This window comes from Phasianus colchicus, chromosome Z, assembly GCF_987193195.1.
Source record: "Phasianus colchicus chromosome Z, bPhaCol1.hap1.1, whole genome shotgun sequence".
In the NCBI taxonomy this organism is placed as follows: Eukaryota; Metazoa; Chordata; class Aves; order Galliformes; family Phasianidae; genus Phasianus; species Phasianus colchicus.
The window spans coordinates 70762277-70778944 of NC_143476.1; the positions used below are offsets into that span (position 1 = coordinate 70762277).

Genomic DNA, 16668 nt, shown 5'->3' on the forward strand with positions numbered 1-16668 from the left:
GCCAGTGCGTGGTCAGAGCACAGAGATACCACTTCTTTCTGAATCAGCATCACTTACCAGAGTTTGCCAACTGTGCTACTTTAACTAACCTTTTAACAAGCCTTTGTCTCCAATTCCTTCCCAAGGAGCTGCTGTACATGTAGAAATCAAAATTGTGTTGTACAGCAGGAAGCCCACAAAGTTCAACTTATTTCCTGAGATCCAAAACGAGGCTGCAAAACTGCAGCCTATAATTGAATTGTTCCACAACAAGGTAACCAAAATAGCAACAATGTGAGAAGTGGAGATGTTAAGTCCACTCCCTCTCCAAGCTTCCTCCAGTTTCTGCCATCAATCCTCTCCCACAGTTCACCTAAGACACACTGCATGCCTCGTCGTCTGCGGTCTCTAGACGCTTCATGTCTGGCATGCAGTCTTCAATTTCAAGATCTGGCAGAAGACTTCCATATTACCATGCCCTTATACCTGGGAAACAAAAAGCAGGGACACTGTTGGGCTACAAGAGAAGCCTCTGCACTGGGCTGAGGGACGGTTACACAGACAGGTCAGTGAAAACATATGGCATGGTCTGCTTTTTAAGTGGAGCCAGTTGGGTTTGTAGATCAGCAGCCACAGAGCTAGCTCAACAGGTCAGCACCAAAGTGGAATGGCTCCATGCATGGCAAGAACACGTGTGCCCAAAAGCACAACCAGCATACCCTAGCTGATGAATGGCAGGTGAGGTGAGGTTCAACAAGTGAACAATAATTGCCAACTGGCAGCAGATTCTACATTGTGTCAGAACAAAAGCCACGGTTAACGAACTCAGAGCTAATTACTACTGCACAAATAGACTCCTCTGCTTATTGTTTTGCTGGCAGGAAGTCAGCATTGCCCTTTTTTTTTTTCTCTGCATATTTGATCAACCTAACAAAGGCAACCTGGGTACCTCTCCTGGCATCAAGTTGCGTGCATAGCTACAGAAGTCAAAGAGCTCTGCTTGGTTCAGTAATACAGGTAAGAAAGGGCTGGTGCTTTATGTAAGTCACATAACATGTATTTTCAACCTGTGCTTCCTCACAAGTATCTACCTTTCTATATTACTACACTGTACTGCACTTGTTCTCTGTATCTGGAATCAATAGCCTCCTTCATATATGCCATAGAAATTGCATTAAAAATTGTCCACATAAAGATGGAAGCAACACTGTATGATCCAGACAGTAGCCTCTCTAAAATAAGCATAAAAATAATTCAACCTATCTGAAAGTATTTTGTGCAATAGTCCTTTGAGACTTACATATGGTGAACTATAAGCTAGAAACCTTTTCCCCATACATCATCCCTCCATATTTTTCCACCAGACTGTATCATAATCAGTAAGACAAAGCGCAAATTAAAAAAAAGCAGAATTGTTCATCAATCAAAATCTTGTTATCCATGTTTCTCTTCTTGATCATGCCTCAGCCAGCTGTCCCTGCCTTGCCTAAACCCTGGCATGACATCGCCTCTTCAGTTCCAGAAGACAAAACAACACATCCACACAGAACCATTGAGGTTCTTTAGATGTTTATGGCAATTAAAACACAGGACATACCACATTTTGATATTCAGTCTTCATATTAACATGCATATGATATGCAAATAGAGGAGTCAAAGTGACCCAACACAGACCTTCTGACGCTACAGCTGTTGCTAACCTCAGTACTGTGAGCTCTGTTAACTAAGAAAGCAGTAATAAAGATGACAGTTTAAAATACCATGTGCAGAATCTCAACCATTTTAACAGCCAGATATGATTATGCTGACAATCAGCTATTCCTTTACTACACTTTATTAAAATCTCAGCAACATTACAGAATCTGCACTTACATCTCAATGATCAGCTATAAAAAATATGTAGATGACTGCAACCATTTTTCAAACCTGGAGAAAAGTATATAATAATATTCAATGTCAAACACAGCAAGAGTAAGCAAGGTCAGGGCTATATATTAAAAAAAAGAGTCTGTAATGATACTTTCTGCTCTGGCTGAAATCAACAGGAGTTTACTCATTAACTTCACAGTCAGTCATCTTTTGCTCACAGAATAGTGCTGGGTTTATACAAAGCCTCTAAAAGAGGCCAGTAGTTCTCTTTCTTAACTGTTTTTCTCTGTATTACTGCAATACCAAATACTTCATGTAGAATTAGTCTCAAAACTTTGTGTCATTTCTAAGTAATTGTTATGCCTACTATTTAGTAGAAGATTTGTGACAAAAGCTAAAGTAAGAAAACCTTCTGCAAGTCAGCAGATGTCTATAACCTGTATGTTCTCAGCAATTAGCATTTCAGTTATTCACACATGCAGCACCATCAAGCTGAAAACAAATATTTAAAAATAAAGCCAAATATCTAGTCTTTGTACTAGGGTGTAGAGGTTTACTGAAAACACATCATCAGTAACACTGTCTTAGCTGAGTACAGTGATAACACTACAGTCCTATGTTATTTTGGGAAATAAAACAGTAGCCAAATGTAGATTAGGATATTTTAACACACTGTGATCCCAATATCTTCTTAATTAATTATTACTATGCAATATGAAATAAAGCAAGCTTTAAAACCAAATAACTCAAAGAAGGAAAGAAAGACAAGGTACTGCAACCCACACAAAGAACAATTAAACCTCAGTATCTGAGTTCATTCTATTCTAGTTCAGCAACAATTCACACAAGAACATACAATCTTTACATCCACTAATCAAATACTAGATTAACAATCCTATACACTTAATAGCACTCATCTACTCTTTGTTTCATTATCCACAGGTTTTATCACAAAATTTCATATGACAAGTTTGACTTACCTGTCAAGTTTCATTTGTATCATTCACAAACTAAACTTTGATTTTAACCACAGTAATCTTCAATACAAAATAAAAGCTTCAACACAAGGTCTTTTTGTCAATTTGGAAATACCTAACAACAGCTCCTCTAAGAGAGGAGGACAGGCATAAAAAAGGTTACTGCACAACCCAGTCTTCATTTACAATCTCATTTTCTTTGTTAAGGCAAATCACATATCATATTTAGTCTTCATTTTAACTCCCCAAAGAGAAAAACAGCCTACTTGAGAATTGCCAAAACACATAATGTACTGAGCACACAGCAGAAGAAATTTCAGAAACTTACAGACTTCCTCTTCTTGGGAGGCTCAACTCCTTCTGCAAAAAACAAACAAACAAACAAACAAAAAAAACAGAAATTACATTAGAAACAAAATCTATTTTAATTGGATGTTGCCTTTAAAAATATATATATATAAACACAATATACATATATATATATACGTATTGTAATTATCCCATTGTACCAGCAGCAGAGATGTTCAACTGCAATAAAAGAAAGATTTGACATGCACCATCTTTCATTTATTGCTTTCTATTCTTATTTGAAGTATTAACGTTAGCAATGCGAAAAGTCTTGTTGTTTTGTAGCAGAAACCTTAAATTGTTTCAACCAGAAGAACCATCACAGAAAAACCTTACAATCAGAGCTATGTTACACTGGTGACAGTCTTAAAACTTGCAGGTCAGTGACAAAAAAATTCCAAGCTGTTTATAGAACCCACTGTTTGCAAGGGGTGTTCACAAAAGGATTGAGACCAAGTAACTGATGGATTCTACACTGAGGTTTTTTGTTTTTTGTTTTTTTTTTTTAACTCAAAAAGGATGAAATCCACTACAGTTTGATCAATTATAGATCGATGCAATTCACTGCAGTCTTCTAGAAAGTAGTACTGGCCTGACAGCAGAAACACTGTTAGACAAATGTTTCTAAAACTTCTGCTGAGAACAGTTAAACTGCCTCTCATGGGACTGACAGGACACAGTGTGCTTGCTCAGAGGCAACTGCAGACAAACCTTTTTACAAGTGTTTTAGTGTAGAAGAAAGCCACAAGATCCATGAAGTTTTGCCTATCAGAAATAAGCATGACATATGTGCACCACAATTATAGCGGTGTTACGTATTGCAGAAATAACAGAACAGTTGAGGCTAAAAGGTATCTCTAAAGACCTCCCAGTCCAGCTTGGCCCCAAGCAGGGCTAGGTAGAACTGGTCACCCAGGAAGATAGTCCTGTTGGGTTCAAAAGTCTACAAAGATCCAAATCTACCTGCGCAACCTGTTATAGTGTTCAAATATCCTCATTTTTTCCACATTTTCCATGTTGATTTATATTCTAAATGCTACACGAGGCAGCAATTTCTTTGCAATCCAAGGAGAACAGCCTACTTTGAAATAAACAGAATAGCTGACTAACCTCCAGGATACATGAAGCATTGAAGACTACCGCAAAGGACAGCTGCATATAAGAATTACTCAAAGTTACGTGAATTGATCTCTTCAGTTACTCACTAATTTCATGTTTACTTTCGATATTCCCACAAAAGACTATTTTAAAGTGTGTCACATATGCTTTACTTCCATTCCAAAGTTCCCTTTCAAAAGAGAATGATATCAAAATTCTAAAACTGTGTGTACACATGTATTCATTTCATAGAGCATATAAATTAAGTTATAGGTACTGACTAGAAAATGCACATGAAATACAATTGAATGGATAAAAATAGTTTAGTCAGGCACCTTAGAAAAAGCTGTAAGGGAATGAATAATTATGTATTCTTTGGAGACTTAAATGGTGTGCAGTAAATAAGGCAGGGGCGCTCACGGAGTGATAAGGATTAAAATATCAAGTAGCTACTCAATTCCTGAGCACCGCCCATCCTGTTAACTGAATGAGGCAGGAAAAAATAGTGTGAAACAATGTAATTATGGATCATAAGGCACAGGCACAAGAGAGCAGAACAGGAGGCCTTGCTAACAAAATCTGGCGCTTCCTAGGAAGTTCCAACAAATGTTCAGAATCTGCAATTTAAAAAAACATCTTTTAGCATAATGTGTTTATATACAAAAGAACAGTTACACCTGCACAGAATATTGCATTATGCAGCTGTGTAATTCCCCTAAATTGAGAATGTCACATTCATCACAAACAAAATGTAACTGCAATTTAGAACCCACATACTTTCTAGCATAATGGTTTTTTCTTTAATATTTACAATGCCATTGTGTTTCATTTCTTACACAAAGCCTCATTTGTAATTCTAGGCATTGTCACACCATAATAGACCTTGACCACAGAAAACTGCCAAAATGTAACGAGCAAGAATTGTATGTGGATTCATACCTAACCTAGCAGAGTTGCAACATATACTTTAACTTTGATTCTTGTAATTCAGGTTTTTGACTTTTCGTTTTTGTTGTTATGCGTGTTTTGGTGTTTGCATGTTACTGAACAGAAAACTAGGTCAGTTTGATCACAGATTATTATTAATACAGAAAATGGCACATAACTGCCTCCAATGGGAGCCTGAAGTCCCACTAATCTCTCAGCCTATTCTCATGTATGCCACCCTCCAGTATTGCCCTTGATCACCAAATATGGTTCTAAAATTCACTGCAACTACCTGCAAGTAAAAATGTTGAGAACTGCCAAGATCTCTCAGTACCAAGTTTAAAAAAAAAAAGAAAGAAAGAAAGAAAACCTCAGGTATGCAATTCATGCAGGAAGACTTCAAAAAGTTGCAGATTTTAAAATACCATGACAGTGAATGCATATAAGAAAAAACATGTTTTTTTTTTTCTGGATGACCTCTACATATTAATTTTTCCTATACATCACAGCATTGGTGTAGGAATGCTAGATCATCCCCGTCTCTTGTGATCATAACCACAGGGAGAAAAAAACAATCAAAATAGTAAGTACAAAGTAGACTGAAGCCTGGCTTTCTATCTCAAATCAGGTTTAATTTTTACAGCCCCTTTCTCTTTTTTTGTACATAACTTAAGACTTAGATTTTTCCAAAGACTGAGTATTTGGCAGATTATCAGCTATGCTGGCACAGGCCTTCTGACAGCAGACCTAACTGGCAAGGATTTTGCTTGGTTTGAGATAGTATACCAGAACTCTATAAAAGAGTCTATTCAGACAAGATGGAAAAAGTTTAAACATGCTCTGCTTGAGGCTATGCAATAGGTTAGGTAGGAGGAGTCATTAATGTGTTAAATTCCTTAAAAAATATAAAGAAATCTATACTTTTTATCAGCTAAAGTTGCAATTTTACTCAGGTTCTCCCAGCTGCTTTACTCACAGACTCCAAAAACATGAAAGCACTGAGTAACACCATACCAAAACCCACCAGCCCTTCAGATTTGCAGCTCTAAGGCTCAGATCTCGGACTACAAATGTAGCCACTTCCAGTTCTCTGGCATTGCACTGCTTTGTTTCTGAAAGGCTCAGTCAGCTAGACCCAGACCAGTTGTCCTGGTCCTGCTGTGCAGCATCCAACACAAGTCTGGGGAATGCTGTAGGCAAAAACTTAGAGGTGTCAAGATCTTCAGGTCAAGTACTTACCAGATAAAACCTCTGAGCATTAAAAAAAGCCTTCAGCACCACTTATTATGGTTCTCAAGGACCTGAACAACACCATGCTCTTCCACTCTTGCCTTACATGGAATTCTCCTCCAGGGAGTTTCAGTTCTCCCTGTTTCAGAGCTGCTTCATTCCACACCAATCACATAAAGCAGTCTTAATGCACCACACACTTTTGCCCTTGAGGTCCTTTATGTCTCAAAAAATGTGCTCTGAAAACATAACAGGGCTTGTCACTGGTTTAAGAGATCTGTGTAATTCTGTGCCAAATTGCTGTGATGATGCAGAAGGACTTGTGTACCAAATTTAATTGCAGCTGTCATTAGCCAGTTCAAATTCCATAATCTGTGCATTTTATCATCAGTAACATGGTTTCACAACAACAGATGCTTTTTTGTTCATTTCAGTAATTATGGTTCTTCCTCTGGTGCTACACATCTATTCGACATTTCAGTCTGGACAAGTTCACTCAATCTGCCCCAGACTGCAGATAATCAGCCTTACTTAAAAACAAACAAACAAAAAACAAACCTACTCACTGAATAAAGAACAGAACTTTTTTTCTGAATCAAAGTCCTTATGCTACAAACTAGAAAAAGTGTTCAAATAACAGAATTAAATAAAAAGACTTACATGATATATGAATTAGAAAACCCAAAAAGCCAAACTTCACCTAGTTTCTTGTAAATATGACAGCAAACCACAGAAAATTAAAATACTCAATGTCCTCCCCAATAAGGGAGGAAGTAAAGATATCATTAAGTTATTGCTGGGTTCACTTGTAAACAAAAATGAATAAAAAGCTAAAACATTCATGAGCTGCTAACGATGTACCTATACAGGTAGGTTATATAACTACAGTTCAGTCTGTTATAACTTCAAGAAATAACCGCACACCTCTCACATACTGAAAGGTTTATCTTACAGTTTTCAGTTGCCAGTGAAGTAGGCTGAAAAACAAATTTTTTAGGGGGGGAGGAGCAGGGGAAGAAAATCATAGGCAGTGTGCTCTTCAGCAGGGGAGGCAGTAAATGTGGTAAGATTTATAGAAGAGTTTATACCCTGTTGGTCAATTCATTTGTCAAAGACCACAAGCATTGCAAGGCTTTCTAGTAATGCATTATTTAATACACAATTAAAGCACTGCATTAATAACAGGTTAACGCTAACATTTACACAGCATTTATAACAGCACGACACAACAGAACTGTCATGGCACACAATTCACCTTCTTATCATAACTACTGACAAAAAGAGGGAGTAATGCAAAGGCTTTTCTTAAATGAGCAATTACTACATTTTTGCTAGAAGGATTTTGGAGACAGCAGATCTTGCATCTGTGTGAGAGAATAAGTGAAAGAAGTAAATTAAGGAAGATGACTAAGACAGTACACAGTTGCTATCAGGGAAAACTCATCTTGACCCATTTATAAGATTAATGTATCACTGTATGAATCCCACTGTTATTAACCCATTCTAAATATCTTCTAAGCAAGACAATGGGAAGTTACGCTTTTCAGCCGGCTGCTCCCAACTTCACCAACACTTCTTTAGATTCACACAACATATTACAAGGGGCACCGCATGGAAGCATCAATCATCTCAAATGCTCAATGTTAACGCCCCTAATGCAATGCTCTCTCTTGCTACAATTTCTCTGTCAGAGTTGTCCTTCTGTTCTAAAACAAAATTACCATGTTTCCTGGTTCCATGAACAGTAATACCCTGCCTCAAGAAGTGCTTTCTATTATCAATAGGGTTGAAATTTAAGAGTGTTTTTCAACTTCTAAGTTTCCAGCTGAAGACAACCCACTAGTTTTCAAAAATGAGCAGAAAGCTCTTCATCACAATATCCTCACTCAGACCTGTTTTCTTACCAACAGACGTAACCATAGAATTGCTCTGCCCAGCACACGACCCAAGTGAGTTCATGTTTGGAGCTTATGTTCTCAGCAGGCCTGGTCTGACTCAGCTTGCCCACGATGCAATACCATACTCACTTTTCTTAGGGAAAGTACTCCGTACAAATACCTAGTTTTCTCTGACAAAGTAAGTCCCAGTTAAGATCACTTTCTGTCCCTTTCTGCTCTCGCTGCCAAGGATACAGGCATTATGAATGCCTTACAATGAACTCTCATCTTCTACTTGATGATTAAGGTCTTCATATTCTTTTTAGTCACCCAGATGCAGCCAACAGTTTAACACAGTGGCATTTATTGTTTGCTTTGCTTAGCATGTACCCACCCAGTGTTTTCCCAAGCACTTTCAAGAGCAAAAATGCTGCTTTTGCAGTAGTTGCCAGCTCTTGAAGGCGACTCAGAAAGTATCTCATCCAGAGTTCTTCCTCATCACCTACAGAACACCCTGTGAGCATGAATGCAAGGCTGCTTTTAAATATTTTAAATGTATATTTTTAGTGTACATGTACTGCATGTTAACTTTCTCCCCTCTGCCACCCAAACACTAAAAAAAAAAATTGTGAATAACAAACTTCAAGTCACAAGTCAGCAGTAACCGCTGTATATTTTAACAGGATATAAGCTATAAAAGAAAGGAGCCACTTAAGCTCAGATGTAACCAGAAGAGTCTACATCTTGCTTACTTCAATATTCTGCATTCTATTTTACTCATTTATTATCTCTTCAGTTAACTTCCACACACTTCTGCTGCAGGCACTGCTGACTGCCCCTTTCAAAGCACATCTGTGCAACAGCTCCATGGCTACTTACATGGGATGCAAAAGAAGGATCCAGACACCCGTTTAAAGCTAAGCATTACTGACTTAAATGCAAATTAATCAGATTTAAAAGAATGCCTAACGGGCTACATGTATAGAACATACAATAAAATGGAAATCAATATATGTACAATATAGAAGCAATTTGAATAATCTATATATATATTTCCTATAAACAAACCTGATATTATGGCAATGTTAAGCTTTGTGACTGATAGAACTAATTTAACAGCAGTTAGACATGTTTCACTTTGCCTTGTATTATTCTATAAACTTTTAACATAAGGAAGGCCGAATCCTATGGAACAAGGTGGAAAGTTTCAGAATGATTATTAACAACATATTACAATTTATTAACAACACAGAACTTCCTAAGAACAACACTATATGTTGTCTGAAGTCCCTCCAGTAATGAGATCTGCAATAACAAAAAGAACTTCCTTTGTAAGAATCCCAGACGGCAAGAAATACCATGTAAATGGCAACTGATAAATAAATTTTTAAAAAATAAAAACATAAAACCAAGTATTTCCTAAGTCCAATTACATAGCCTTTAACGAGCACTGCAATGTTCTGTCTACATAAAAACAGTGTAGTTTCAATGACAACAGGAAGAATCTAATTTAATGATTAATAGCCAAATATGTTCTCAGAAACCAGAAAAAAACCCACAACAACTTAGCCAGAAAACATAATGTATAAAAGTACTATGAACATTCATAGGGTAAGCTGTCATAAAAAGTATATCCCCTATTCGAATACAATTTATGAATACAGAGAAGGAGGGGAGGGAGCCAATTTTTTTAAGAAGTGTTTACTAGCCTATCTGATTTACACCAACCAATTCCATCAGTATTCAATGTGAATATATTCAAAATGACATACCACAACGGTTTTAAGAAGTGCAAAGGCTGTATCAGTAGTCTACTGGTCAAATGAAAAACAGTAATTCAGTTAAGAATTAATGTTATTAAACACAATTTGAATATCTGTGCACTATCTCAAGTCTTCAGCTAAAAGCAGCAGCGGCAAAATACACCAACTCTACTTCCTTTAAAAAAAAAAAAAAGGGCAACATGGCTTATTTGGAAAGTAGATACTGCAATTAGCAAAAGAAAAAAAAAAATCCTTAATGAGAAGCAGAAATCCTTTCCCAAGAGAGCAAAACTAATGACAGCTGCCAAAATTAACGTAGTAAAACTCTGTGTTCATTTCAGAGTGATCTGGTTTTTATTCCTTTCAAAGATTTGCTTGTAGAAAAATACTACTTTGAGTTTTTATTTGTTGCCATGTTGTCTTCTGTACTTTCTTAGCCCAGCCTTTCAAAATCTATGAATAACCACGTTACTTTACCTAAGAAGTGCAAAATTTCTGAATGAATTTTCCACTTCAAAGTACACAAAAATCATTCCATCCAAATCAGCATCAGGAAATCCATGCTCCCTGCTGGCCTGCTGTTCTACAGTCTGTTTCACTCATTGGTAATGTACCATATTACCACATGACTGGTGGAGAAAATGCATTGACAATAAAGATTTCAGAACATTCAAGAGATTCCAGCTACCACGCTTACACAAACATTTCCATCTTTATAACTGAAGTGTTATTATATATTAAGGGAGAAAAAGAAAGAATTAAACAAAAAAAGGCATCAAATACCAACTGCTGGTTCAGCTGAACAAATGCAAATAAAGACACAGCTTACCAGACACGGAAAACCCTGTATGTTTTGAATAAAGTCATGGGTTTCCCCAGGTTATTTCATTGGCAGAAAGCAATGGCTGTTATATGGACATAGCTCTACAAGATTTTACCCATCTCTAAAACACAAAAGAAAAATGCAACAACAGCATATAGTAGCTACCAGCTTTGGCACTTCTCACCTCATTTCAACAGCAAGGTGAATCAAAAACTGGCTGAATGGCCAAAGCCAGAAGAAAGCGATCAGTGGTGTGAAGTCCAGTTAGCCGGAGGCCAGTCATGAGTGAGTACCTCAGGGGTCAATACTGGGTCCAGCCCTGCTTTACGTCTTCATTAGCAATCTAGATGACGAGGCAGAGTGCACCTTCATTAAATTCATGGATGACACATACGTGGGGACAGTGGTTGACTTATTAAAGGGTTGGGCAACCATTCAGAAGGACCTCAACAGGATGGAGCAGTGGGCTGATAGGAACCTTATGCAGTTCAACGAGGAGAGTCCTACAGCTAGGAACAACCCCACATGGGGCTACCAACTGGAAGGCAAAAAAGGGCCTGGGGGTTCTGGTGGGCATCAAATCGAACATAAGTCAATGTACCCCTGCTGCTAAGGCTAATGGAATCCTGGACTGCATTAGGAGGACTGTTGACTGCACATCAAGAAGTTATTCTTCCCCTCTTCTCAGCACTGAAGAGACCATACCTAGAGTGCTGTGTCCTGTTCAATGACCACCAGTACAAGATAGGCATGGACAACATAGACATAGATTGGAAAGAACTGTTAGGATGAAGAAGAGGCTGGAGCAGCTCTACTGAGAGAGGATGAGAAGAGGCTGGGAGAGCTGGGACTGTTCATGCTTGGAGAAGAAAAGACTCAGGAGGATGTCATCAACATCCACAAATACTTGAAGGAAGGAAGCTAAAAGGACAGAGCCAAGCTCTTTGCAGTGGTGCAGTGTTGCCAGAACAAAAATCAGCGGGTACTAATCAGAACATTGGAGGTACCCTCTGAGTACCAGACAGTCCTGTGCTGTTCAGGACTGATGGAGCACTGGTACAGGTTGCCCAGAAAGGCTGTGGAGTCTCCTACTGAGAGATCTTCAGAAACCTGGGCACTCTGCTCTGGGTGTCCCTGCTGCAGCAGTGGTTGCTGCAGATGGACTCAGCAGTCCTGGACAACCTCAGCCATGCTGGCACTCTGTGGTGCTTGAAAATATACGTGCTAGAGATGATTATGCTCACAGCAGTCTGGGTACCATCCTTTTACTAGTGTCAGATCATGGTAGCTGACAATTCTCTTAGAATTCTATGAGTATGTTCAGCAGCTGTTGCTAAACTGCTGTCAAAATCAGTAACTATAAGATAAACTGATTAAGCCTGTCTTCAGCATGAAAGACTTCCCTACACTTAGGCTTTAGCTGCAAAAATTCTTGTTAGACATTTTGCACAGGATAGAAGGAGCTAAAAAAATCCAAGTATGTTTATTCTTTTTCCCCTTGAACAGTTGCCATTAGCAAGACATTATCCTTGTTCTACACCTTGAAACACTCACAACCATCAGCTGTAACTGATCATGAACGGTGAAAGGGAAAAACTACACTAATCCCAAGTTTTGGCTGCACTGATGAAAAGAACTGAGGCACAAGTTTTGCAAAGGCACTGCTCACCTCTAGATGTCACAGAGCTGAGGTTAGCAGCTGTCTTCACACATAAAAGCAAGGAGATGATTCTGGTCCCATTAGAACAAAGGACAAAAACAGCTCATTTTTCCAACAAAAATCTTACACACAACAATACAGGCAAAACATCACTTGTTTCTTTTAAAACAAACAAACAAACAAAAGCCCCACAACCTAAAGCAGACAACAGAAATATCTCTTCTAGAACAAGCCAGTTATATACTTGCTCTTCTACTCACTTGAGATGTCCTTTATACAATTAAAGGTCTCAAAATCAAAGATATTGCCTAATGCTGACATTTCAATCAGTATTTATAAGCTCCATTTTATTTTTTTTTTTTTAAGTTCAGATGGCCCATGGCTTACTGGTAATATACTCTGCTGATGTGGAAGAAAGGATCAAGTTCGAGGGCAAGGATCACACCAGAAAAAATGAGACTTGCTTTAGAACTGTAAGGTAAATATTAACCTGCTTGTCAAAACGTAACATACGTTTCTATTTTTTCCACTTCAAAAAGCATAGCCTCACGCTCACTGCAACACCATGAATATTATTTGGCTTCCACACAGCTTTAAACACCCTGCTAGAACCACACTAATTTCGGCCACCCCAGGAGAGAGCACTGGGGAGCAACGTTTTGTCTTTTCAAGTAATACAAGCTTCAACAGGCTCTTCATGGACTTCTCATCACCGATCCATTTTCCACTACTTTTCCTGATGGTTTGCCACACTTGCTACTTAATAGCAAAGGTCTACTGTCAATAGAATAGAGTAGTCAGGTTGGAAGAGACCTTCAAAGATCACCTACTCCAACTGTCTGATCACATCAGGGCTAACAAAAAGCTAATACGTGTTACTGAGGACACTGACCAAACCTCTTGAACGCTGACACAGAGGGCACCAACCACCTCTCTAGGAAACTTGTTTCAGTGCCTGACCACCCTTCACATCACAGAAGTGTTTCCTGATGCCCAGCCTGACCCACCCCTGGCAATTCCCTTGCTGCCATTCCCGCTCTGCCATCAGTTCCCAGCAGCAGAACGCCTCTCTCTGCCTCCCCTCCTCAGGGAGCTGCAGGGAGCACTGAGGCACCTCTTGGCCCCCGCTTTTCTGGGCTGGCCAATCCCAGTGCCCTCAGCCCCTCCTCATACCAAGTGCCTTCCTGCCCTGTCGCACCAGCTGTGCTGTTCTCCTCCAGACGCTCTTAAGGACTGTAACACCCTCAAATCTCCACACATTCTTCATGGTGAGGCCAAACCAAGGTTAAGCGTGCAAATGAAAACCTTCCTTGCCTGCTCCAAGCCCCAAGGTACCTCTCTGCAACAGGTATGAAGCAAGGCCCATCTGTGGCTGGTAACAGCCCACTCAGTCTAGACAAAACCAAAGCAGGAAAAGCCTTTCCCCAACATCAAGAAGAGATCGAGTACTAATTGTAGGTGATTCTTTCCAGCAGGAAACTGAACTTCCAATATGCTGAGCAGACCCACTTCTTAAAGAAGTCTTCCTGGGGCTCAGGCAAGGGATGTCACCAGGAAATTATCTAGCCTGGTATGATCACCAAGCTGGTATGACCGCTGTCCCTTACTGCTTTTCCATACAGGGAGGGATGAAGCAGCTACACATGGGTTGAGGGCTATCAAAAGGGACTCCGAGGTTCTTGGGACAATGGCTGAAGGAACTGAATGCATGAATCATCTGCTCTGCCTCCTGTATTGGGTAAAAGCAAGTTGAAAGCGTGTGGGTGACAGTTAGAGATGAAGGTTGCAAAAGGAGCCCTGTGATCCCTCTCCACTATAGCCCACCATATCAAGCAGCGCCTTTTGATGAGGCCTTCTACCTCCTGCAATAGGAGCTATGACAATTGCAAATGCTTGTCTTGCTGGGGGACTTCAGTCACCCAGACATCTGCTGGGAAAGTAGCATCACGAGATACAGGCAAATACAAGAGATTCCTGGAATGCATCGAGTATAACTTCCTCAGTCAAGTTCCTCATCCCCCACCAGGGAGGATGAATACTGGATCTGTTGCTCACCAATGCAAACAAACTGATAGATGATAGCAGGATTGGAAGCTGCCTGGGCTGTAGCAACCATGGTATGGTTGAGTTCATGCTCCAGAAGGATATGAAACAGGCAAAAAGTAAAATTAGGACACTAAATTTTAGGAAAGCTAACTTCCAGCTCTTCAGAGAGTTAGTCAACAAAACACCCTGGCAAAACATCCTCATGTGTAAGGTCACAGAGCTGAGCTGGCAGATCTTTAAGGAAGCTTTCACTGGCACACAAGAGCTCTTCATTCTGAGGTGTAGCAAATCAGGAAAGGAAGGGAAGAGACCGGCACAGCTGAACCAGGACCGATCAAACTGAAGAGCAAGAAGAAAAAACACAGGCAGTGGAAATAGGAACAGGTACCATGGGAAGACTATAAGAAAGCTTCTAGACTGTGTAGGGATGGGTCAAGAAAGCCAAGGCCCAGCTTGAACTAAATTTGGGAAGGGATGCCAACACGGACAGGAAAAGTTTCTACAGGCATCCCAACCAGAAAAGGAAAGTCTAGGAGGGTGTACTCCCCCTAGTGAGTGAAACAGGCAAGCTGCTAACAACAGACAAAGAGAAGGCTGAGGTACTCAACAACTTTTTTGCCTTGGTCTTCTCAGGTAAGTGCTCAGCACACAGCCCTCAAATATTTAGTCTGGTAGGCAGGGAGAGGGGAAGCAACATCCCCTCACACTATAAGCAAAGATCTGGTTCTTGAACACCTGAGGAACCTAAATATCCACAAATCTATGGGTCCCGATGAGATGCATCCCAAAGTCCTTAGAAAGTTAGTTGATGTAGTTGCCAAGCCACTTTCAATGATATTTGAGAAGTCGTGGCAATCAGGTGAAGTCCCTAGTGACCAGATAAAAGGCAAAGGCACATCCATTTTTAAGAAGAATAAAAAAGGATGACCCTAGGAACTACTGAGTTGTCAGTCTCACCTCTGTTCCCTACCTCTTCAGTAGGGTCTGTGGTGACAGGACAAGGAGAAATGGCTTCAATCTTAAAGCGGGGATTGTTTAGGCTGGATATAAGGAAGGAGTCTTTTCAGTGAGGGTGGTGAGGCACTGGAACAGATGACCTTTACAGGTACCTTCCAACTCCCAGGATTCTACAATTCTATAAATACAGTGGGAGAATTACTGCTTTGGAGCACATGGCTGTGCTGTGCTAATGCATTCTAAGATGCAGTTTGCTCTCTGGCTGCCAGGACGCACTGCTGGCTCAGGCTGAGCTGCTGGTACCAGCTCCTCCAGGTCCTCTCCTGCTGAGTTGCTCCCAAGCCACCCATCTCCCATCTGGTGTTGTTCTATCCCAAGTGTAGCACCACACATTTTCATTTGTTGGAACTCATGCTGTTGTGCTCCAGTGTATCTAATCCTTCTGTAAGGTCTCCCATCCCTCCAAGGAGTCAACAGCACCTCCTAGTTCAACAATTTGAGCAGATATGCTCAATTCCAACCAGAATTGGCCCTAGGAAGAATTGTGCCTAGAACTGCTTCCCCTATTTGGGGTAAGAATCTAGAACATCTTTAACTACCAGTCAGTGCTCCACAGCAAAAAAAATTAATTTTAACCCATCCAGAAACAAAATGGCAGAAATCTCATGATTCTCATGGATACTACATTGCTCTTCCTGTTGATGTTATCTCCTTTAATTAGCTGAAATCTCAATTTTGAGTAACCACAGCAGACAAGAAAAAAAATGGTGAAAGGTAATTTTTCTTTGGGGATCTGAGTGCTCTTTCTAAATATTCCTTATCAGCAAGGGATCATAACATTAATGTTAGTACTCTGCCATTTACCTTTTCATCTGAAAGTCTCAAAACATATGCAACAAACGTATCTTCTGGAGTAAACTACTCATCTCAAAACTTTTATACAGGCAGGAAGCTCGTGTCTACTGAATGCCAGCTTCTTAATGCTGACAGTTTCAATGAAGAAGAAAGAAAAAAAAAGAAAGAACGCCACACATAACTTGACTAAGCAGCACAAATTACTACTGTTGGAACACTCCTTAAGAATTTGTAGACTCCTGAATCTGAAGTAAATCAC

At 39.7% G+C, this 16668-nt stretch overlaps 1 protein-coding gene across 6 annotated transcripts in view; it reads right to left on the reverse strand.

Moving 5' to 3' along the window:
• Positions 1–16668, reverse strand: part of MAST4 (microtubule associated serine/threonine kinase family member 4) — a 281493-nt gene that overhangs the window by 142711 nt on the left and 122114 nt on the right. For all 6 annotated transcript variants that reach the window (XM_090131679.1, XM_090131677.1, XM_090131676.1 and 3 more), the window contains one exon: positions 3154–3185. In XM_090131679.1, the coding sequence (XP_089987805.1) occupies positions 3154–3185 (32 nt within the window). The remainder of the gene's footprint in view (positions 1–3153; positions 3186–16668) is intronic.